At 34.2% G+C, this 25665-nt stretch overlaps 1 protein-coding gene across 1 annotated transcript in view; it reads right to left on the minus strand.

Moving 5' to 3' along the window:
- Positions 1-25665, minus strand: part of LOC138713966 (lachesin-like) — a 794574-nt gene that overhangs the window by 275041 nt on the left and 493868 nt on the right. Inside the window, exon 5 of the mRNA XM_069846547.1 lies at positions 5894-6022. Coding sequence (XP_069702648.1) covers positions 5894-6022 — 129 coding nt within the window. The remainder of the gene's footprint in view (positions 1-5893; positions 6023-25665) is intronic.

Genomic DNA, 25665 nt, shown 5'->3' on the forward strand with positions numbered 1-25665 from the left:
AAAGATGGATTTTGGAAAATAGGAAAATGATGTAAGAAAATAGAAATTTCACTGAAAACTACTATTTTTCTGAAAATCTTTGGGTTCTAAGCTTCAAAATGAGGGGTCATTTATTAAAATCCGTTCAGCCATTTTCCCGTAATTCTCATTACCAGTTCAAATTATATATATATATATATATATATATATATATATATATATATATATATATATATTTACGAGTATTATATTATATTATGTTATATTATAAATATGAGAAATGCCTGTTATTATTCGGTTGAGAAGCTTTTGTCATCCAGTTTGTTGTCAAAAAATCTGAAAGTTAGAATTTATAAAACAGTTATATTACCAGTTGTTCTTTATGATTGTGAAACTTGGACTCTCACTTTTAGAGAGGAACATAGGTTAAGGGTGTTTCAGAATAAGGCGCTTAGGAAAATATTTGGGGCTAAGAGCGATGAAGTTACAGGAGAATGGAGAAAGTTACACAACACAGAACTGCACGCATTGTAATCTTCACCTGACATAATTAGGAACATTAAATCCAGTCGTTGAAGATGGGCAGGGCATGTAGCACGTATGGGCGAATCCAGAAATTCATATAGAGTGTTAGTTGGGAGGCCGGAGGGAAAAAGACCTTTGGGGAGGCCGAGACGTAGATGGAAAGATAATATTAAAATGGATTTGAGGGAGATGGGATATGATGATAGAGACTGGATTAATCTTGCTCAGGATAGGGACCTATGGCGGGCTTATGTGAGGGCGGGAATGAACCTTCGAGTTCCTTAAAAGCCAGTAAGTAAGTAAGTAAGTAAGTAAGTAAGTAAGTAAGTAAGTAAGTAAGTAAGTAAGTAAGTAAGTAAGTAAGTAAGTAAGTATTGAGATTATTCTGTGCACTTCGTAAGAGCCCATCCTTGAGTCTTCGCTCACGTGTTTATAACCAAGAAGCATTTTGATAATATTGGACTATGCATAAAACACTCTTCCCATATGCTGGTAGGATCTAACCACTTCTCTTTACAGTCTTTTGTTTATGTGGAAGCGCTCTCAAGAAGCGTACATCCGCTGTTTTAAGTTTCATACGGTATATCTTTTCTGTTGAGCTTTGCGTAATAACACTGTAACAGGAACTAGTTCGTATACAAGTTTAATAAAGTTTCTTTTTGCTGTTTTCCTAATAATGCTCATCTAAGCAATAATCTTTCGCTTTACATCCGAAAAGAGCTTCTTAAAAGTTAATTTTAGAAGCGATTCATTATAAGTATAGAGAGCGGTTTTTACCATATATGCATGTTTGCAAATCTTAAGTTAGGCTACTAATATATAAATGTATTTCAAGTCATATGTAACTAAATTTCAAGATTTTATACTGCATATAGAGTGAACTCGGTAATAGTGAACATTCGGCTATAGTGAACCTAAATCGTTGGTCCCGACCTGCATACATTAAAAAGTACATTAACATATCCATTTATAGTTAACCCTCTCTTCGGTTATAGTGAACCTAATACTAGAACTTCCCCAAGAAATGTGATTTTTGGAATGGCCAAAATGGTAATTTAGGAAATCCTTTGTGCTATAAACTTCCAAGAATATGCAAATCAAGCTTTCAGGTATAACTCCCTGTAAAGTTGATTTGAATAATTTCGATGGAAAAATTGTTCCGAGGCCAGGCATCGAACCCGGGACCTTTGGTTTAACGTACCAACGCTCTACCAACTGAGCTACTCGGGAACTTTACCAGACTCCGATCCAATTCTTCCCTCTATATCCACAGACCTCAAAGTGGGCTGACAACCGTCAAGCAACCAACATTGAGTACACACAAACTCTGTGTAACTTAAATTGTGGTTTTCTGTAACGTACAGTGACGTGAATTATGCAAATCAGGTATAACTCCATGTAAAGTTGATTTGAATAATTTCGAGGGAAAAATTGTTCCGTGGCCAGGCATCGAACCCGGGACCTTTGGTTTAACGTACCAACGCTCTACCAACTGAGATACCCGGGAACTCTACTAGACACCGATCCAATTCTTCCCTCTATATCCACAGACCTCAAAGTGGGCTGACAACCGTCAAGCAACCAACATTGAGTGCACACTAACTCTGTGTGACTTAAATTGTGGTTTTCTGTAACCTACAGTGACGTGTATTATGCAAATCAGGTATAACTCCCTGTAAAGTTGATTTGAATAATTTCGAGAGAAAAATTGTTCCGGGGCCAGGCATCGAACCCGGGACCTTTGGTTTAACGTACCAACGCTCTACCAACTGAGCTACCCGGGAATTCTACCAGACACAGATCCAATTCTTCCCTCTATATCCACAGACCTCAAAGTGGCTGACAACCGCCAAGCAACCAACATTGAGTGCACACTAACTCTGTGTGACTTAAATTGTGGTTTTCTGTAACGTACAGTGACGTGTATTATGCAAATCAGGTATAACTCCCTGTAAAGTTGATTTGAATAATTTCGAGGGAAAAATTGTTCCGGGGCCAGGCATCGAACCCGGGACCTTTGGTTTAACGTACCAACGCTCTACCAACTGAGATACCCGGGAACTCTACTAGACACCAATCCAATTCTTCCCTCTATATCCACAGACCTCAAAGTGGGCTGACAACCGTCAAGCAACCAACATTGAGTGCACACTAACTCTGTGTGACTTAAATTGTGGTTTTCTGTTAACGAACAGTGACGTGTATTATGCAAATGAAGCTTTCAGGTATAACTCCCTGTAAAGTTGATCTGAATATTTTTCCCTCGAAATTATTCCAAGAATATGTGCAGAACAAAATGTCAAACCTTCTACTCCTTAAGTGCGTTGAAAGACAAAGGATTTTTTCAGCTTCCTGGACAGCTTGGAACATGTTAAAGAGAATAATAGAAAGATAAAGTGTTTTCTTTTGTAAAAGTGAGTAGAGAGAGGACCAAAAGGTAAATACAAAAAGGATTACAGTATAATATTCAGCAACCCTTCGTTCCGCACCTTTTAAAAGTGAACCCTGGGAAATTCCAAGGCCGAGTACACAGTAGCATACCTCTAGTGGGAAGAGGTGCGAAATCGGTCAGTGCCTACTACCTGCGTCCGCTTCATTTGTAATGTTCGATACTATGATCATATCTCACCTTCTTTCTAGAAGTTATCATGGCTTAGATTACATGAGAGGAGAAATCTGCGCTCACTTTCTCTCTTATATCGAATTATGCACACTTCATCCCTCTATTATTTATTCGCTCGTTTTCATACTCTCTCTCGCTATCATAATATTAATACTCGATCACAACCCGATAACACGCTAGAAATTCCACTTCACACATCATCTCTGTATTCCTCATCTTTCACTGTTGCTACCTCTCGTCACTGGAACTCTCTGCCGCCTGAAGTCAAGGGCTGCCGGACATTGAAATCTTTCAAATCCAAGTTAGAAAATTATCTTATGACGAGTTGCCAAACTAACTTACTATTATGACAAGTGTTGTATTGCATGTTTCCACGTATTCACATTTTTTTATGTTCTAGTGATATTTAACTTATTTTATATTTTTGTTTTCATATTTTCCGATAATGGTATATCTATAATGTGATAAGTTGAGCTGTATATAATAATAATTTTCCTTACTGTGTGTACTTAAAAATATTGTATTCGTTGTATGCTTTGTACTGCACTATTTTATTACTACTATTAGTATTTTTGTTATTATTATTATTATTATTATTATTATTATTATTATTATTATTATTATTATCGTTATCATTATTATTATTATTAATATTCTTATTTTTATCATTATTATTATTATTATTATTATTATTATTATTATTATTATCAATAATTGTATTATTTTTTTTACTTTGTATGTCTCATTTGTTTTGACCTGCTGTTCATATTTTATTATGATTTTTCCTTTCTTTCTGTATACAGGGTGACCGGGACAAAATTTGCCAATAAGAAAGTTTAATAACTCACCAAATACTTGATGGATGAAAATGCTGTTTGCGGGAATTGACAAAGGGACTTCCAAAGTTTCGAATGACCACTAATAAACTTCTATGTGTGCACCTCTTGTAGCACGAAAGATGTCCAGGCGATATTCAAGTCCTTGCCATGTGTTTCGTAACATCTCTGGAGTGAGAGTTGCACAAGCAGCGAAAATTCTCCTCCAAATCAGCCACTAGAGTCTTGTACACAATGTCTTTTATGTATCCCCCAAAAAAGAAGTCCAGTGGGGTTAGGTCTGGGGATCTGGGAGGCCATGCTGTAGGTCCACAGACGTGGAAGGTGGACTCATCACTAAACACGACCTTCTGCAGATATTCATTTTCAATATCAATTTTCAACAGCATGTCACTAGCGAAATCATATCGTGCAGGCAAGTCGTTTGGTTTCAACTTTTGAACCAATTGAATCTTGTATGCATGAAGACGTAACCTCTTGTGCAGAACATCGTGGATAGTTGACTTTGGAATTGCAAGTTCCCTGCTGGCACGGCGAACAGACTTACACGGGCTCCGTTGGAAAGCTTGCTGAATTCTGTCGACTTGCGGTTCTGTCACTTTCTTCCCGATTGGTTTTTTCTCTACAAGAGAACCGGTCTCAAGAAGCTTTCTATGCCAAGTTGTTATTGTGTGCATATCTGGTGGTTGCTTCTCAGGCCACTGTTGTCTAAATCTTCTCTCCACTATCTTCGGATACTTGAATTCGGCAAGCCAATAGCAGCATTGAACTTTTTGTTGCACTGTGAACGCCATTTTAATTACAGCTATGTCAACAACAATGACCAAATGTTGCCAACATCACACATAAAACTTAAAATGTCCCTCTTTCATTTGCCGCAAATATCATTTTCCTATCTCCATTATTACGCGAGTTATTGAACTTTCTTATTGGTAAATTTTGTCCCGGACACCCTGTATTATGTCTGATTTCTACTTATTTGTTGTTTACATTTTATTATTAATATCTTATTCAGTTTTTTGTGTAAAATTGTAGTGTACTTTGTAAATTTGTAGTGTTTTTTGTAACGCAGTTTTACTCCTGGTTGAGCGTTAGAGGAGGCCGTATGGCCTTAACTCTGCCAGGTTAAATAAATTATTATTATTATTATTATTATTATTATTATTATTATTATTATTATTATTATTATTACATGGCTGTATTCGATTCAAATTTCGAACTGTGAACATCAGGATGTCGAAGCGTAAAGTGTTTAAGTTGGAAGATGCAGTGAACATTAGTACTGATATTGACGTGGTCTGTCCCAAACGGGCATTAATACTGTATGTATAGCAACGTCAGTAGTATAAAAACAGACACTTGGGTTTTAATGAACCTCGGATATAGCGAACGAAATATGCTGGTCCGCAGAGGTTCACTATATCCGAAGTTGACTGTATATGTATATTTAAGGGGTTAATGCATATTACAGCTTGTAGCCCATATAAAAGCATATTTTGTTGTTTTTAAGCATTCAACATTAAGAACATAGAAAATAAACAGAAATGGAATACAGAAGAAACGCAGATATTGAAAATATTACAGCTATATTTCATTTATTGCAATATGACAAGACAGTGCAGTTATCAGTGAATCATTTTGGGCAATTTCGCGACAATCAACAAAGCCCTCTTTTGCTGAAAGGAACTTGTCATCATATAAAAATATTCCTGTGTGTAGACGATACAAAAGGCTTGTTGCCTAGCAACTTACAGGAATATGCAATTCCAGCAGAAATAAATGAAGTTTTGACTCAATATCCTCATGTATAACAGGAAAACCATCAAACTGCAAACTGTTTAAAATCGAAAAGTCATTATTTTTTTAACTCTAACAGTACATACTATATCTTGCCGTTTCTGGTGCATATGTATCAATCAGTGGTACTTACATTCGACGTCGACAATGATCCTCTTGCTAACGGAAGGGGGCACTCCATTGGTTGCGATGCACAAATAGGCACCCATCTCCGTCCTGCTGATACGAGTGAGGTTCAACTGTTCGCCATCATACACGTTTACTGCAACAGCAAACAGGGATACCAATCTCGTGATTATAGGCTATCGTATACTTCACATGCAAGATGGAAGAAAGACATCTCTTACCATTTGACAACTCAATAAAAACCAATAAACCAATTAAAATACTATGTCCTAAATATATAATAAATAAACAAGTAAATGAACACAGAAATAAACAAATAAATTAATAAAAAATAATAAACAAATAAACACTGAATGATGAAATGGAAATAGAAAAATAAAGACATACATTAATTAACAAATGATCACATAAAAAAGAATAAGTAAATGAATAAAAGTTAAACTAAACTAATACATAAAAAATAAAAAAATTATTAAATATAAATGAACGAATAAACAAATGCGTAAATAAATAAATAAATAAATAAATAAATAAATAAATAAATAAATAAATAAATAAAAAATAAATAAATAAATAAATAAATCAGAATTAAATATAAGTTAATACACAAAATTCCTCATCTTCAACGTCTATCGTAAAGGACTTGTAAAGTGACATCAAACACTTTTGTGCGAGATCGTGCGTATTTGCTTGTTTTCCGCACAGAACCAATACGCGGTAAGTGTGAAATACCACATTCAGTATTCCCAACGTAACACACATAACAATTTCCCTCTTCTTACCGCTTAAGCGCGACATTCATTTTACTGCTTTAGGCTTTTAACATATTATTTTTAGAGACGTTTAACATAGTAATAATTATAAATTGGAAACTTACCACTGCAATTTCACCTAAATTGCAATGTTAATTATTGTTTTTAAATATTTGCAAAAATTAAGTAAAGTCTACTACTCCACGAAACTTATTGCATTTCTGATACAAGTAACATTAAGGAAGCCGTGAAAAAATCAACAAGATTCCAGATGCCGATGTTATTACTGCAATATGTTATATAAATAATATTGTTAAAATATTAAAATGAAAAATAAATCATTACATAACCTTACCGTTTGTTTTAAGTTCGCATTTATAGACTGGGGGAAAAAAAGACAGACGTATATCACGGCCTGCTGGAGTATAGTAAACACAGAAAACATTTTATAGCAACAATGTTGAAGAAAGATATTTTGGTGTTCCGAAGTTGCCGTCATTAAACAGAAACCAACATGGAGATTTCATTACAACTAATTAGAAATTCGTTTTTCAGGTATGTAATAAACGATCTTCGCACAAAATAATGTACGATACACGAGCGGTATGTTTGTTTTCATGTTCTCGGAAATTAAAAAAGCTCAACAACGTTTCGCTTTTTCAATCTTTTCCTCGACCATGAAAACGTCAACATACCGCTCTTGTAACGTATATTACTATTTCCTTGCATTTTAACTATGTCCTGATTGTACCTATGCAGTGTAAAATATTACCATGGCAACTGAAACTAACAATTAAGCAAAGCCTGCATGATATAGTCAAAAAATAAGGTACAACGAAAATGTAAGGAAAAAGCTTTTGATGTCAGTGAACAAGTGTCAAGAAGTAAATATATTCTGTAACTGTGTCAGCTATAAATTGAATTGGCGTTGGTAAGGTATCTAGCGTCTGAGTAAGATGAAGGTGATAATGAGTCCAGGATCGAGCGACGGAAGTTACCCTAGATTTGAGGGCAAAACCCCAGGAAAACCCCAATTAGGTAACTTGTCCTAATCAGGATTTAAACCCGGGCCCTCTTCTTACGCTATCACACATGTTAATCGTTACTCCATAGCGCTGGACAACTAAATTTTTAAGAGTTAATTATGACAAACGTGTGTTCAAACTAAAATCATAGTGTTAATAAAACAGTAAATATTTCATAATTTATTTGGGTAAGCCATTAAGCCATTTCTATTTATTTAATTATTTATTTTTGTGTATATTATTTATTACTTACTTACTTATTGGCTTTTAAGGAACCCGGAGGTTCATTGCCGCCCTCACATAAGCCCGAAATCGGTCCCTATCATGTGCAAGATTAATCCAGTCTCTACCATCATATCCCACCTCCCTCAAATCCATTTTAATATTATTTCCCATCTACGTCTCGTCCTCCCAAAAGGTCTTTTTCCCTCCGGCCTCCCAACTAACACTCTATATGCATTTCTGGACTCGCCCATACGTGCTACATGCCCTGCTCATCTCAAGCGTCTGGATTTTATGTTCCTAATTATGTTAGGTGAAGAATACAATGCGTGCAGCTCTGCGTTGTGTAACTTTCTCCATTCTCCTGTAACTTCATCCCTCTTAGCCCCAAATATTTTTCTAAGAACCTTATTCTCAAACACCCTTAATCTCTGTTCCTCTCTCAAAGTGAGAGTCCAAGTTTCACAACCATACAGAACAACCGGTAATATAACTGTTTTATAAATTCTAACTTTCAGATTTTTTGACAGCAGACTAGATGATAAAAGCTTCTCAACCGAATAATAACACGCATTTCCCATATTTATTCTGCGTTTAATTTCCTCCCGAGTGTCATTTATATTTATTACTGTTGCTCCAAGATATTTGAATTTTTTCACCTCTTCGAAGGATAAACCTCCGATTTTTATATTTCCATTTCGTACAATATTCTGGTCACGAGACATAATCATATACTTAGTCTTTTCGGGATTTACTTCCAACCCTATCGCTCTACTTGCTTCAAGTAGAATTTCCGTGTTTTCCCTAATTGTTTGTGGATTTTCTCCTAACATATTCACGTCATCCGCATAGACAAGCAGCTGATGTAACCCGTTCAATTCCAAACCCTCTCTGTTATCCTGAACTTTCCTAATGGCATACTCTAGAGCGAAGTTAAAAAGTAAAGGTGATAGTGCATCTCCCTGCTTTAGCCCGCAGTGAATTGGAAAAGCATCAGATAGAAACTGGGCTATACGGACTCTGCTGTAAGTTTCACTAAGACACATTTTAATTAATCGAACTAGTTTCTTGGAAATACCAAATTCAATAAGAATATCATATAATACTTCTCTCTTAACAGAGTCATACGTCTTTTTGAAATCTATGAATAACTTATGTACTGTACCCTTATACTCCCATTTTTTCTCCAATATCTGTCGAATAGAAAAAAATCTGATCAATAGTTGATCTATTACGCCTAAACCCACACTGATGATCCCCAATAATTTCATCTATATATGGAGTTAATCTTCTCAAAATGATATTGGACAAAATTTTGTACGACGTCAACAAAAGTGATATTCCTCGAAAGTTACTACAGTTAGTCTTGTCCCCCTTCTTAAAGATAGGTACGATTATAGACTCCTTCCATTGTTCTGGTACAATTTCCTTTTCCCAAATTGCAAGTACAAGTTTATAAATTTCGCTAGATAATGCCCTTCCATCCTCTTGTATTAATTCTGCTGGAATTTGATCAATTATTAATTTAATTAATTATTTGTGTATTTTGTATACTTATTTATTACACATTTATTTCTTATCAGTTTCCTATTTCTTCGTATATATTGCATATATAGAATTTTTTGTTAATTTAGTTGCGTATTATTGGTAGTGGTGGAAGTTTTGTTGTTGGAAGCCCCGTCCCAGACGTTGTTCACTCAGCTTCTCATAAAATTGAGTACCAGGTCTTTTAAAGGAATAAAATGCGATCGGAGTGTGGTGCTGACCACATCACCTCATTCTAGAGCCACAGTTATGAATTCATCGAGTTCTACCTCCATATCCGTAATACCCTTTTACCAGTAATCAACGTAGTGCAGACGTCTCCAAAAGCGTACTCGCGAGTAAGCCCCTGAACGGAACCGAAGCCAGTACTTAATGTGCCCGTTCCGCCTCACCCATCCCCACCTGTACTGTACTCAATGTTTATGCGCAAACGAAGAGCAGTGGCGGACTGCCATTATCATTGTGTTGGTCGGAGTGTTCCACATTTTCACAATGTCTTCTAATCATGGACGTAGTACATTCAAGGATGAAGAGGAAGAGAAATTTTTTGTGTTAGCGTGGAGAATGTGAAATTCTTAATTTGTTCGAAAATTATTAAGGGAGTGTTGAAATTCAACATGCGACGACAATACTCGATTCTTCACAAAGAATATCATACAGTTACAGGCGTGTTGGACATGTGAAAATAATTTATTTTGGGGCCATCTGTATAACTGTTGGTTTTACGTAATAATCAGTATATTACAATATGTTTGCACTCAGTTTCGCATGACGTACTTATAGTTTTTTTTTGTTTAAGGGGAGTTGGTCATTATCGCATGTAAAATAATGGTAAAAATAGCCTATCTTCTAGCAGTCATAAATATAATAGTCTGCTATTTATCAGTGGTCTTTCATTTTTGTTAGCTATGTGTGTATACATATTAACCTTTAACATGAAAAAGAATGGTGACTCTAGAGTAAATCTGTATCCTTAAATTAATTTTTTTAATTAAGCACAATTTGTTTTTATAAATTCACTACATGTCTGTGATTAGGTACACTCTATTCACTTATTATAACACATATTGAATTGAAACTTTGACCACTTACTGCTAATAGATACTAAAACATACCCTACTAAAAGTATTCATATATCTGTAATATTATGGGCATAGGGCTTGTAGTAATGATCACCGTCAATAAATTAAAAAAAAATTGGAGATTAGTATAAGCCCTATGCCCATTATATTATAGACATTTTAATAATTTTAGTAGGGTATGTTTTAGTATCTGTTAGCAGTAAGTGGCCAAAATTTTAATTCAATGTGTGCTATGATAAGTGAATAGAGTGTACCTAATCACAGGTATGTAGTGAATTTATATAAAACAAATTCAAAAATTAATTTAAGGGGTAAGATTTACACTAGATTAACCATTCTTTTTTCATTTTAAAGTTTAATGTGTATACATATATCACTAAAAAAATGAAATAGCTGTGATAAATAGTATTACATTTATGACTGCTTGAAGATAGGCTATTTTTACCATTACTTTGCATGCGATAATGTCCAATTCCCCTTAATTTTAGGTGAAATGCTTAGGCCTACAAATATTTTTATAAATATAAAACAAGAAAATACAAACACAAATCATACACGTGTTCTTGGTCTTAAATAAAAAAAAGCTTCTTGCTAGCTATGTTCTAGCTTGGAAAATCAATGAAGCCCTTTACAGAAGCATCATTTGTAAAATCGTGCATACAGGACGTTACTAAATACTGTGTCCAGAACAAAGTCAAAGTTTGAGAAAATTAAATTGTTTCCAATTACATTTCAGAGAAGGAATTTCAAGATTGTAAATGTAATTGAATCTGAAGTCGAAACCACAATTAACCAGTTTGTAGCTTACTCACTTGCATTGGACGAAAGCACAGATAGAAATGACAAAGCTCACCTAGCCATTTTCATCCGAGGAGTTAATGAACATTTACTGTGTCTGAATGTCTTCTAGATTTAATTACAAAATATAACTGGAAAATATCTTTTCCAGGCACTGAAAGGCAACATAGAACAGAAGAGGTTGAATTTGCAATGACTTGTGTCCATAGCAACAGAAGGGGCTCCAGCTTCATAGTATGTCAATAGTAATATGCGTTACAAGAGCGGTATGTTGACGTTTTCATGTTCGAGGAAAAGATTGAAAAAGTGAAACGTAGTTGAGCTTTTTTAATTTCCGAGAACATGAAAACAAACATACCGCTCGTGTATCGTACATTATTTTGTGCGAAGATCGTTTATTACATATCTGAAAGACGAATTTCGAATTAGTTGTAATGAAATCTCCATGACGGCAACTTTAGAAAACAAAAATATCTATACTCCAGCAGGCCGTGATATACGTCTGTCTTTTTTTTTCCCCAGTCTATAAATTCGAACTTAAAACAAACGGTAAGGTTATGTAATGATTTATTTTTCATTTTAATATTTTAACAATATTATTTATATAACATATTGCAGTAATAACATCGGCATCTGGAATCTTGTTGATTTTTTCACGGCTTCCTTAATGTTACTTGTATCAGGAATGCAATAAGTTTCGTGGAGTAGTAGACTTTTACTTAATTTTTGCAAATATTTAAGAACAATAATTAACATTGCAATTTAGGTGAAATTGCAGTGGTAAGTTTCCAATTTATAACTATTACTATGTTAAACGTGTCTAAAAATAATATGTTAAAAGCCTAAAGCAGTAAAATGAATGTCGCGCTTAAGCGGTAAGAAGAGGGAAATTGTTGTGTGTTACGTTGGGAATACTGAATGTGGTATTTCACACTTACCGCGTATTGGTTCTGTGCGGAAAACAAGCAAATAGGCACGATCTCGCACAAAATAATATACAAACGTATATTTCTTATTCCTTTGATATTATTTGTAAACCTAAGCAGATCGTTCCTGCGATCCCCCACTGATCGCTTCCATCTGTTGAGGTACGTGTCTCTCCCCCCTTCTCTAGTCTTACAGCACACTGTGTTCGGCGGGCAGCATCGACAGCACGAATGACAATACGCTTTTTGGAGACCTCTGACGTAGTGTCCTTAAAAGATGAATTCTATTGAAAAAAGAGGAAATTTTTCAAAAATGACTTACGACCACTGCTCCTTGTATTCGTCAATTTGCAAAACGCTTGACTAGCAGAAGGGAGTGTACTGTACACCCCTGTTCCCACAAGTAAGAGGACCCCACCTGAGTGGGTAAGAGCAACATGGCGCCATGAAGCATACACGCTATAAATATTTATGATAATGGGCAACAAACACTCTCACATTGTCACTTGGAGTGATCTGAAGGGATTAAGCCCTCTTTTGCCTGGCGGAAGTTTATATCGCATCGTATCTGCTTAAATATGGATGTCTACATCCGCCAGATAATGTAGGACACGAATTTTGTGTGATAAGACGGAGGTACACGCCGATCCTCAGGGTGTTTCACAGCCAAACAGCTAGTAACAAGAATTTATTATGCTTGTATGCCTATAAGAGAAAATTCCCTGCGAGGTTAGTCCTCGGTGGTCTAGTGGTTGTCGTAACAGCCGTTGGATCTCAGGTTCCCATATTCAAACACGATGTAAGACGATGAGTTTATACTCTATTTTTTTTATACAGAAGGAAACTTTCCGTCGTTGAGTTTAAACGCTAGGAAGAATCTTGCTAATCAGCTGGCAACTCATTTTCGTTTCCAAACAAGTTAGGAAAGTTATCGGATAGTACATCCTTTACAGTGGCGGCTCGTGATAAAATATTATGTGTGTTCACAATTTTGTGGTTCAAAAATCGAAGAGAATTTGAAATTGTACGTTTAATCTAATATGAAATGTCATGATTCCAGTGTTTCACTATCGAAAAAAACCGTATATAAATTCAAAACGACATATAATAATAATAATAATAATAATAATAATAATAATAATAATAATAATAATAATAATAAGAGTAATAATAATAGTAATAATAATGAAACTCAGTCTTTCTATTTCCAATTTTTCCTGGTAAGCCAGTTTACCCAGTTCTTTACTGTTCCAAATTTCATTGAACAGAGTTCATTGTTTACGTTAGTTAATAATGAATACATACCACAGTCCCGTTATTTACAAACGCGTGTGTTCAGTAACATATTTTGATTCACAACACTCTGATACACTATAGCCTATACCAGTACTGTAATCCCATTCGCATAGATTGATTACTATAAATACATGTCAGTAAATATTATTCTTAAATACACTCAGGGACAAAAAAACCAGACACTTCTATATTTGCTTGTATTTTGTTGCCAATTATTTCAAAATGAAACAAAACCCATTTAAACAAAATAATGTTTTATTTAGCACCTTATACGACAACATTTGAAAAAAAAATCTCTGATGAGAAAATTTACAAAACATTACAAAGGGCGTATAACTATGGCATCGTTTGGACTAACTGTTTTTTTCATTTTATGGTGCCTTAAACATTAAAAAATCTTTTTAGTAACGGGTATTACCCCCTCTGGCTTGAATAACTGCATCCATACGTCTTGGCACGCTCTCAATTTGGTTAGCAATGTCTTCTTGAGGAATAAGTTCCCATTCTTCGCCAAGTGCTCGCCTCAACTCTTGTAACGATTCTGGTCTCGGTCGTCTATTCTTAACACGCCGTCCCAGCATGTCCCACACGTGTTCAATTGGGTTCATGTCTGGACTCCTTGCTGGCCATGGAAGAACATGGATTCCCACTTCTTGGAGATAATCTCCGACCGCATGGGCAATATGCGGCCGTGCATTATCATGCAGTAAAACAAAATTATCGCCTACAAATTGGCCAAATGGCACAACATGATCAGCCAAACATTCATTTATATACCTATCAGCTGTTCGTCTTCCATTTTCAACAAAAACCAACTCTGTACGAGCATCCGTACACACTCCTGCCCAAACCATCACTCCACCACCTCCATACGGCACATTTTCGGAAATGCAACACTGTGAAAATCTTCTCCCCTCCTTCTCCAAACTCTTTCACGTCCATCAGGTGAGCACAGATTGAAACGGGACTCATCGGTGAACAGAACACAGCTCCACTGTCCATTTCTCCAATCCCTGTGATCATTTGCAAAACGCAGTCGTTCAACTCGATGCATCCTGAGAAGTCTGGGATCAGTTGCAGGTCTACTTGATATCAGTCCACGTGCTTTCAACTTCCTTCTAACTATTTTGGCCGAAATTGGGCGTCCATGCATGTTAACAAATTGCTGGGCTACACTAGTAGCTGGCAGGTTGCGCTCCCTAAGAACTCTCAACACCATATACCTGTCTTCATTTGGATTTGTAGCTCTTGGACGACCCGAACCTGGTCTTCTGGTATATTCTAGGGTCTCTCTATACCGTTTTATGGCATCATGGGTTGTTCTTCTAGCCATATTAATAACATTTGCAATGTAACGTACGCTGCGTCCATCATCGTAAAGGGCTACAGCTCGAGCCACAACTTCAGGTCGCATCTTGTTTCAAGACAAATGTTACAACCCCACTTAAACTCAGAAAATGTAAAAATAAAGAAATAACGAATGATAACGATAATGAAGCACAGAATGGTTGAGACAAAATTGTTATAGCTGAGACTCCGAAAGCAAAATTGGAATATTTGGTTGTAATGGCTTGTTTATAAAACAAAAAAACAATCAACAATGTATACACGTCTCCATAACAACAGATGGCTACCATAATATTGCATGAGAAGATAATGTTTTGCAAAATACCAGCAAATATTAAAGTGTCCGGTTTATTTGTCCCTGAGTGTATTATACACCACTATACAGATACTTAAATTCATACCACCACCACAGTCAGCCAGCACGTGTTTGAAAGCCAAACTATGCTATTATGCCGACACTGAAGTATAGTAATTCACAAACTACACACTCGTAGCAGCACTGTACACACATCTACGTAAAGTAATCGTTCCTACAGTCAGATGCTGACATCTACAGGCTTTTAAATTTCCTTCTCGAGATATAGCACGTGAACGATAGGCATCGATGCACCTGACATCTGTAGGATAGATACTCATCTTGTTCACTTAACGGTTTGTGCTCTTGACGAGTCATAAGCGGCCAGCTAAAGACAATTTTCTCCCACGCATGCGTGAAATTCCTGTAACCAACTCGAAAAGAGCACGGCTTGTACGTGAACGGATGTTGCCAAGTTTACATAAGAAGTTTATGCAAGATGCGGGAAGTTTAAAATACTCGATTCTGATATTATACATCCCCACTACGTCAACACGGTATTACATAATAAAACTAGTCGTGCATTAATGGAAACAAGGTGTTCACGTGCTCTTGTGCTCTTATTGACGCACCGCCACTGATCCTTTAGTTTTAAAGTTCAACCTCTGACTCTAAATGCTTACGTCAGGACGCTACGGAAGGTATAACCTAGCTAAATAATAATAATAATAATAATAATAATAATAATAATAATAATAATAATAATAATAATGGAGCATGACAACTGTAAGTGGGATTGTTACTAAATTGAAATGATCTGTCCAGCTATTTTTTTAACCACATAAACGTACTAACACTGCGAAACTAGCTCTGTACAAAATATTAGTGCTACATATTACAGAATATACAGGGTGTTTCCAAGGTGGTGTTACAAACTTTCAGGGATGATGGCGAAGAGCTCTTGTATCAATTTGAGATAAGAAACCCTGGTCCGGAAATGACTGAGTCGAAAGTTATAAGCAAAAATAGTTGTGTGGAAATCGAATTGTAATTTGGCACCACGTGCCCTCCTTCCTTTAACCTTTGGAAAAATGGTATGGGGGGACTGTACTTAACTTATTTTACATAAAAAGTGGACTTAATCTGCATTACTAGTAATAGGACGATATATACAGGGACATCACTTTATTTTTACCAACATTTTTAACATTAACCTGGCTATACTCGGAATCACTGTTGCCCCCTTCCATTACAGGAGTTTGATGTTACTAGTGCAATATGTAAACAAATCATTTTACTAGGTATAGGAGGAGAGAAAAGTAGTGTATCCATTTATGTTGTAGGGAAATACGATATTACGATTTTCAGTTTGATCATCACTTTTACGGAATTTATCAAAATACAGTAGAGTAGTAACATTTAAAAAAAAAAAACTCAACTTTTCAGGCGGCTATGTTCGTTATGTAATGTCTACTTTATTTAGCATATTAATTATTGATGTTAACATACAATATAGAGAGTGCATTTAAGTTGAGGGGCTCATAAGTAAAGGGCTGTAAGTGCACTTAAGTTACTTTTGAGAAAATGGGGTTTAAATATTTAAGCTTTCGTAAAATCGGTGAAATTTTTATTTAAATTTTAATGTGTGATGCGATTAAAATAACCCTTTACCACTAAAATTTTAGATACATTAGCTTACACTGGATGCACTTAACTCATGTTATTACAAATGCCACTAGCATTCCTTTGCTTCTAGCCACCTCAATTCAAAATAAGCTAATCTGAATTTTTAAACAAGTTGCTGAAAATGGTTGCCGTTCATTACAATGCAGGCTTAAATTCAGTAGGCATATTATTAAAAACATTTTGAATCATATTCTCCGAAATTGAATTTATCGTTTCTTGAATATAATTATTTAGTACGATATTATTAATATAGGTTCTTTCTTCTATAGAAAACGCAACCATATTTCTGAAACACACTATACACTGCAGTGTTTACTTCAGTGCTTGAAGACTTGGAATGCTACAGCGGCCGTAAGTTTGTGTGTCTGACGGGAGCAAGGACATTAGTGAAGGGGTGGGAGTGAAGTACATTCAGAAATGCAGGTACAATAAAAATGCAAGTAAAAATAAAATGATGTCCCTGTACATAGGTAGATCTTCTTACATTATATGCACACATATATTTTAAAATTTATTTTATGCTCGACCATGCCGAAATGTAGTAATTATACACCTGGTAGCAGTCCTTTAATGCATGTCATTAAAGTACACCTATTCATTAAAGTTCAGGTTTTCCATTATTCTCGGATATGCATTCGAAAGACAACTAGCAAAACGTCACGCAGGCTGGAAATCCAATACTGTCGCAGAAGGGCATGTTCTGTTACTATAATAATTAGCGTTAATTGTAAATAATATTCAAATAAATTCAATTTGTCATCTCGTTTTTAATGTCGAATTCAATTTCAAGGTTATATCAAGTTTAACGAGATTACATCAAGGTCGTCGACATTCGTTTCGGGGAAAAAAATCAATACTTTCGCGTCTGCGCACATCTCACAATTCACGAGATTGCACAAGGTCAGTTCCCTTCCCATTCACATAAGACAACGTGAAAGTTATGAATAATTTCAAGTTAGAAATATGGTCGAGCATAAAAAGTCGTATGAAACTTGCCTATAATGGTAATTAAGACGCTGGTATGAAAATTATGAAACTCGCTTGCGCTCGTTTCATAAACATACTCGCGTCTTAATTACTATCATTATAGGCTCGTTGCATATGTCTTTTAAGTTATTTATTTCCCTCATTCATTTTTCTCTTACTTTCTTAAGGTATATTCCTAAGGATTTTATTATCCGTTTATGTGTAATTCTTGATAGCGTATTGTATACCTGCCGCCGCGAGAATGAATGTTGATGCAGCCGAGCGTCACTAGAACGCTATGACCGCACTGGTAGAAAAGATGGGTGAGATACAAGGGATAGTAAGGCAGTCGCTCTGAGGAGCTAGAGTTCTGCAGGTCTGGACTAGCCAATTCCTTTTTCTCTTCCCGATCGCGGCATATTAAGAACAATGGAAATAAAGTAACGAAACAAATTTAAGATGTCAAAATCGACCAAGGAAAACATTAAACGAGTGATACTGGTACAGGTTTTTATTAGCAATTCCAAAAAAATTAAGAGGAAAAAGAAACCTATTTTTAATCTAATTCGCAATACAGTATGTTCGTATTCTAGATATTTGAGTATTCGTCGAATGGTATTAGTTTTGAGTGCAAGTTGAACGGAAATCTCTGTCAGAGGAATATATGGGCCCTAAACTATTGTAACGCCAGGTCAGCTTAAATTTTCCCAAATTGTGGGTTTCCATAACAACGAGTTGTTTGTCATGGTCTCTCCCGAAAGCTTTACACACCAGTATAAACATGACGCTGTTTGATCTAGAGGCCATGCAGCCGTGTTTTCCGTTTGATAGAGGTACTAGGTGACCGAGAAAATTATCGATTTGATCCGGGCATTTAACGGATAAATAAATTCAATTTCATTGCTGATAATTCAATGTCTGTCACTAGTTTACACTTCTGTATCCAGTTTTCCACATTTCAAAACTTGTAAAAACGTTGTTTGTGAGCTGTACAGTTTCAAAACTTCTTTGATATATTGCAAATATAAGCGTAAGGAAATATTTTGTGCAATGAACATTGTAACACAAATCAAGTCAATTACAGTTGTTATTCGTTGTTTCCTGTGTTTAATTTTGCTAGGTTCTTTCTTTCTTTTGTTCGTGTCGTGAGAGTAAATCTGTTCAATGTTTCGGAACTAGTACTCGACTAAATTTTCAAGGAAGTCGGGGCTTAAGTTACTGAGAGACGCGGGGAATCTCTGTTCTCCGACACAGTTCTGCTTATACAGGGTGTATTAAAATTCGTGTTGAGGTTTTTCGAGTGCGATAAGTCTAGTGACAAGTAATATATATTTTTATTAAATAAATAAATAAATAAATAAATAAATAAATAAAAAGTAGGGAGGAAAGTAAATAAAAAATAGGAAACAGGTAAGTAAATAAATCTGTAATAAATAAGTATAAGAAATAGCCAAATATTTAATTAAATTAATAAATTATATACATACAAATAAATATAAAACAAATAAATAAATAAAAAATAAATCAGTAAACATATGTAGATAAATAAATAAAGAAAACAAATTAATAAGTAGTTACATTTAAAAATAAATAAATAAGTAAATAAATGTAAAAGAGTGAGTAAATAATTGTAAATTAAAATAAATAAACAGAAAATAAACTAAATAAATAAACCTAAATAAATAAATAAAGAAACACAAAACAAATAAATAATAATTAAATTGTGAGTAAATAATTGTAAATTAAAATAAATAAACAGAAAATAAACTAAATAAATAAACCTAAACAAATAAATAAAGAAACACAAAACAAATAAATAATAATTTAATAAGTTAATGAATAAATAAATAAGTGAATAAATAAACAAACATATAAAATATTTGAATAAGTAAATAAAACCAATGAATAAATTAAGAAATAAAATGTAATTAAATAAATAAAGTAAATATAATAACAAATAAATAAATATCTAAATAAAAAAAACATTAAATTTAGAAACAATCGCGGTCAAGATATTTATTTCCATTCCACTGCTCTAAAATTCGTCGCCATGGAAACAGCTTCACACATGCGACTGTCTGATCGAAGTCTGTTGTATGAATTACACAAGACGACAGTTCTCGCCCCGATTTCACACATTAAGGAAGACGATTCCGATAACCCGCGGAGCTTCATAACATTTAAAACGCGGAACACGTTTTTGTTTTGTTTCATACATTCGCGAACTAGGGCACGGTTGCCGCGATTCAATTGTTTCCAGCGTTTCGTGTGCTGGACGCAATTTCAATAACCAGAAATGCACTTTACAGCTTTATCGAGACATTCGGGCGAAATAGACGTCATTCCATGCATATGACAACTACGACTAAGGCTTTTCGGTCGTAAGTTCATTTGTAACCAGTTCGCTTGCCAAAACAAATAAAGGGTGCTATTTTATTGCACAAACATTGAAATGATATCACCTCCCATCGGCAATGTGCATCCATAAAATATTAAATTCTTATAAATATTTTATATGGAGTAAACTGAAGAGCAGGAATTGGTTGGTTATTTGCCAGTGTCTTCAGATATGGCAGGGATAATATAAAATGTGGTAAAATGGAAATTAACTTAGAAATAGGGTTGCTTGTAATATAGATTTCATTGCTCTCAAAGATAAGAGGGTCCACACCTGTTAGCGAGTCTGGCCGCGAAACCAGGTGGCCCGGGTTGGATTCCCGGTTGGGGCAAGTTACCTGGTTGAGGTTTTTTCCGGAGTTTTCCCCTCAACCGAATATGAGCAAATGCTGGGTAATTTTCGGTGCTGGACCCCGGACTCATTTCACCGGCATTATCACCTTCATCTCATTCAGACGCTAAATAACCTGAGATGTTGATAAAGCGTCGTAAAATAACCTACTAAAAAAAAAGATAAGAGGAAAGTGAAGGATTATCACCCTATCGTCCCTTTAAAACTGCAGGATTATTTCACTTCCACCCTGCATGAAAGATTTCAATAGTATTCGAATACGAGTAAATACATTTCATTCAGATACAATTAAATATATAAAAGCTTGCCACGCACTGCTTTTAACAACGAAGTAGGCTTACCTTTCAAATAAATTTCCGTGCACTCATGTGTATTAATTATATACCGGTTCACTCATTCGTTAAATTAGTACCATGTATTTTTAAGTAATATTAATTAACATTAAAGCAGTAGATATAAAAATGTTTGGAAAAGTGTGTTTTATTATTTTTTATAGCTTTCATTCGTTAGTAAAAATTCTGTCGGAAGTTCGAGGTTCTAGACCCGCGCATCGAGTATTGGCAATAAAAACAACAAGTACAGGTATCGACCATACAGGGTGTCAAAAAAGTTCGTTTACAACATTACAGGGATGATAGAGGAGCTAAAAACAAACATCTTTTTTATGTGACAAAAACCTCTCGGCGCTATGAGTTAATGGAGAGATTGTGTTCATACTCTGTTACGTGAATGCAGTGATGGGGAAAAATTGTTGTTCAGAGATGAGGTTCAAACTGTCTCCCGTTTAGCCGAATGCATAACTGATTTCTACGCACTACGAACTGTCTGATGGACTACGCAGCAAAGTGTCAGGAGTTTGACGAATAATCGCTGCAGATTCAACAACGCGAGCAACCAGCTCTTCTGCTGTATTTGTCGGGGTCTTGTAAACCAGACATTTCATATCCCCACACAAAGAAATCAATAATAATGATTAGGTCGGGAGATCGAGGTGGACGTGATATTGCCAGTAGAATGTAAATAATTAAATAAATAAATGAATAAATAAATAAATAAATAAATAAATAAATATATAAATACATAAATAAATAAATGAAGAAATAAATAACTTAATGAAGGCGTAAATAAATAACTAAATGAAGGCATAAATAAATAAATAAATAAATAAATAAATAAATAAATAAATAAATAAATAAATGAAGAAAGAAATGAAAAAATAAATAAATGAAGAAATAAGTAAATGAAGAAATAAATAACTAAATGAAGAAATAAATAACTAAATGAAGGCGTAAATAAATAAATAAATAAATAAATAAATAAATAAGTAAACGAAGAAATAAGTAAATAAATATATAAATAAATAAATGGAGAAATAAGTAAATGAAGAAATAAATAACTAAATGAAGTCGTAAATAAATAAATAAATAAATAAATAAATAAATAAATAAATAAATAAGTAAATGAAGAACGAAATGAAAAAAAAAGTAAATGAAGAAATAAGTGAATGAAGAAATAAATAACTAAATGAAGGCATAAATAAATAAATAAATAAATAATAAATGAAGAAATAAATAACTAAATGAAGGCGTAACTAAATAAATAAATAAATAAATAAATGACAAGATAAGCAAATAAATGAAGAAATGAAATATAAATAAATGAAGAAATGAGTACCTGAAGAAAGAAATGAATGAATGTCTAAATAAATGATTAAATAAATAAATAAATAAATAAATAAATAAATAAATAAATAAATTGGCACATGTAGAAATAAATAATGAATGAATAAATAAATACATAATTAAATAAAGAAATAAATAAATGAAGAAATAATTAAATAAATGGAGAAATGAATAAATGAGTACATGAAGAAATAAATAAGTGAATAAATAAAGACGTAAGTAAATAAATAAATGAAGAAATAAGTAGATAAATAAATGCAGAAATAAATAAATAAACAAGTAAATAAATGGAGAAATAAATAAATAAATGAAGAAAGAAGTAGATAAATAAATTCAGAAATAAATAAATAAACAAATAAATAAGTAAATAAATGGAGAAATACATAAATGAATAAATAAATAAATGAAGAAATAAGTAGATAAATAAATTCAGAAATAAATTAATAAACAAATAAATAAATAAATAAATGGAGAAGTAAATAAATGAAGTAAATAAATAAATGAATAAATAAAGTAATAAATAAATAAATTAAGAAATAAATAAAAATACATAATAAACATAATAATAAGTTACGTCCGACTTAAATTCTGGGCTACAGCTACGACATTAAAAATATTTTCTCTAAAAGAGAGTTGTAAGAAGACCTGAAATAAATCGATATATCACGTTTATCATTGATTTTAAGAGAATGTCACATAACAAAAGTAGCTTTGAAAAATGTTTCTGACAAATTTTATACTATAACAAAATTTGATAGGACTGAAAGTTAACGAGATATACGAGTTTTAAAGTAACAATACGCTATATGTCGGTGCAGCCTTAATCAGACTAATCTATACCAATGTAACAGAACGTAAATTCTTCTGTTAATTTTCGCTTTTGAAAAGATAATTAGTATTAACGTATGTGTAAAGAGTTATCCTGAGACAGAAAGTACATTCTTAAAATGTTTGTTTATATAGGGTAAACATTGGCAGTGGTTATTTCGTCATACTTTTTCTTTGCTCTTTTGTGAACTAACCAATGTTGTTACGAGATCCAAATTTCCGCCAAGGGATTGCATATGTTGTCCGGTTTCCAGAAACATACAGCTAAGCTTTGTGTGACTATTGTCGTTGCTTCAGTGAGCTTTTATGTTTGGAGAGAGCAAGTTTGCATCGACTTCTCAGGCATACAAATTTTGTGGATGTTTGTAATTACATTACAGGCTTATTACTAAAGGTAAACATATGATATTTGGTACAAAGATTTATTGTATCTTCATGAAATTTTAGGAAATGTTTTTGGAATTTTAGATACATCTGTAGTCGCCATATAGGCTTAGCTTTACTGATAGAAATCGTAGCTGTTCGAAGCAAAATTTTGTTGAGCATTAAGTGTTACAGTTTTTAAAACAGTATAAAATGTATTACAATAGGAATTTTAGAAATCTGAAGACAAGATGTGATAACAAAAAAGAAAACGGAGACGCAATGGGTTCAGTGTAGCTTCTGTTTGATTTGTTATCATGCTAATTGTCAATGATAAGTGCTAGATGACTTGTAACAATTGTGACAGAAGATGGAACATGGCTCCACCATTTTGGACCGGAGACAGAGGCAGACAATGGAGTGGCATCATGCAAATTCACCAAAGAAATAGAAATTCAAAAGTACACCTTCGGCAGGAAAAGTTATGGCTACTGTGTTTTTCGATTCAGAAGGACTCTTGCTTGTGGACATCATGCCGTACGGAACCAACATTAATTTTGACGGGTATGTTGCAACTCTCAAGAAACTTCAAGTTCGACTGAGTCGTGTTCGACGACATCGGGAGAAGCAGGATGTTCTGCTATTGCACGACAACGCACAGCCATATGTCAGTCACAAGACCACAGACCAGATCAGAAAATTCGGATAGACAACACTGAAACATCCGCATACAGTCCTGAACTGGCACCGTGAGATTACCATCTCTTTGGTAAACTGAAGGATCCCTTCGCGGAACGAGGTTAGAAGATGACTCCCTTGTGCACGCTGCTAAAGAGTGGCTCAGACGTGTTGGTCCAGACTTTTACCGTGCTGGGCTACAGGCCCTCGCTCCTAGGTTACGTAAGGCTGTTGAAAGGGACAGGGATTATGTGCAAAAGTGACATTTTGCTTCCTAAGGATGCATCTACATTCTGTGAAAATAGGAAAGCTGTGGGATAAAAATATAATTTTTAAACAAACGTTATTCATTACTTTTGGAGTTACCCTAGTAATATAGGCTATAGTAAAGTCCGTAATAAAAGTGTTCACCCTCTCAGGGCAAAGAAGATCCCTTTTCAATTCCAACTTTTACTTTGATTTCATTCTTATTATGTGTTGATATGTATTTATATGTTTTCTTGCTATGAATATTAGACGGAATTACTATGTTTGAAGTCTTGTAACAATAAATGATAATTTCATTTGACTTTAATGAATTTTTCCACAATTCTTCTACCTCTCACGAAATTATCGATGCAATATCACGAAATTACCAAGGTTATCACGAAATAACCAACCTTTTAGCTTAAGTTGTAAAAGTGGTTTTTGGCACATATTCAAGAACGTATCCAATCTTTTATGTCTCCAGATTTGTACAGCAAATTAACGTATTTTAGATGAAAAAATCGGAATAAGGATATATTTACACATTTGCATTTTAAATTAGTTTTCATGAAATTATCACGAAATTACCAATGTTTACCCTACTGTATTATATGTGTGTATGTCCGTATGCTTGTATGTTTCTTACCATTTCACTCAGTAATGGCTGAAGAGATTTCTATAAAAATTAGTATGCAAAATGAGTTAGGTTCCACTAGATACAACTTTGAAAATAATTCGGGATCAAATGACTTACAACTTATAACAAGTCAATTAAATTATTAACTAATAAAAACATGGCTGCTAAGCTTACGGGCATGGCTAGTTTTCAATAAAGTTAATGCTATAAATTTGAATGCCGCATATATAGGAATGAGTACAATAAAATAATAAAGAAAAATTAAAAAGAAAGACATAACTTCCTAAAACTCTTAAAATATGATGGGTAATGGGCAGCCTAAAATTAAACCTTATTATTCTTGATGCCCTATACAGAATTCGAACTCATGATCACGGCTTCCAGGAAGTGGTAAATCTACTTCAAAATCTTCCGTATACCACAGCTTGTCTTTGTTTTTAACTGAGAGGAAAGCAGAAACAAATGAAGCGTTAAGACTGCAGAAACAAACGAACTGCTCGTTCTCTAGCAACCGACATAAAACAATTGCAAGGAGCCATATTTCGTCGCACTTCCTCATTATAGGAACAATGTACTGACAAATTGATAAAGGGAGACGTGAAAATTAGGGACTGAGTGCATTCAGAAGCTCAAATCTGATTTACGTAACAGTAAAT

This window comes from Periplaneta americana, chromosome 14 (assembly GCF_040183065.1).
Source record: "Periplaneta americana isolate PAMFEO1 chromosome 14, P.americana_PAMFEO1_priV1, whole genome shotgun sequence".
Classification (NCBI taxonomy): Eukaryota; Metazoa; Arthropoda; class Insecta; order Blattodea; family Blattidae; genus Periplaneta; species Periplaneta americana.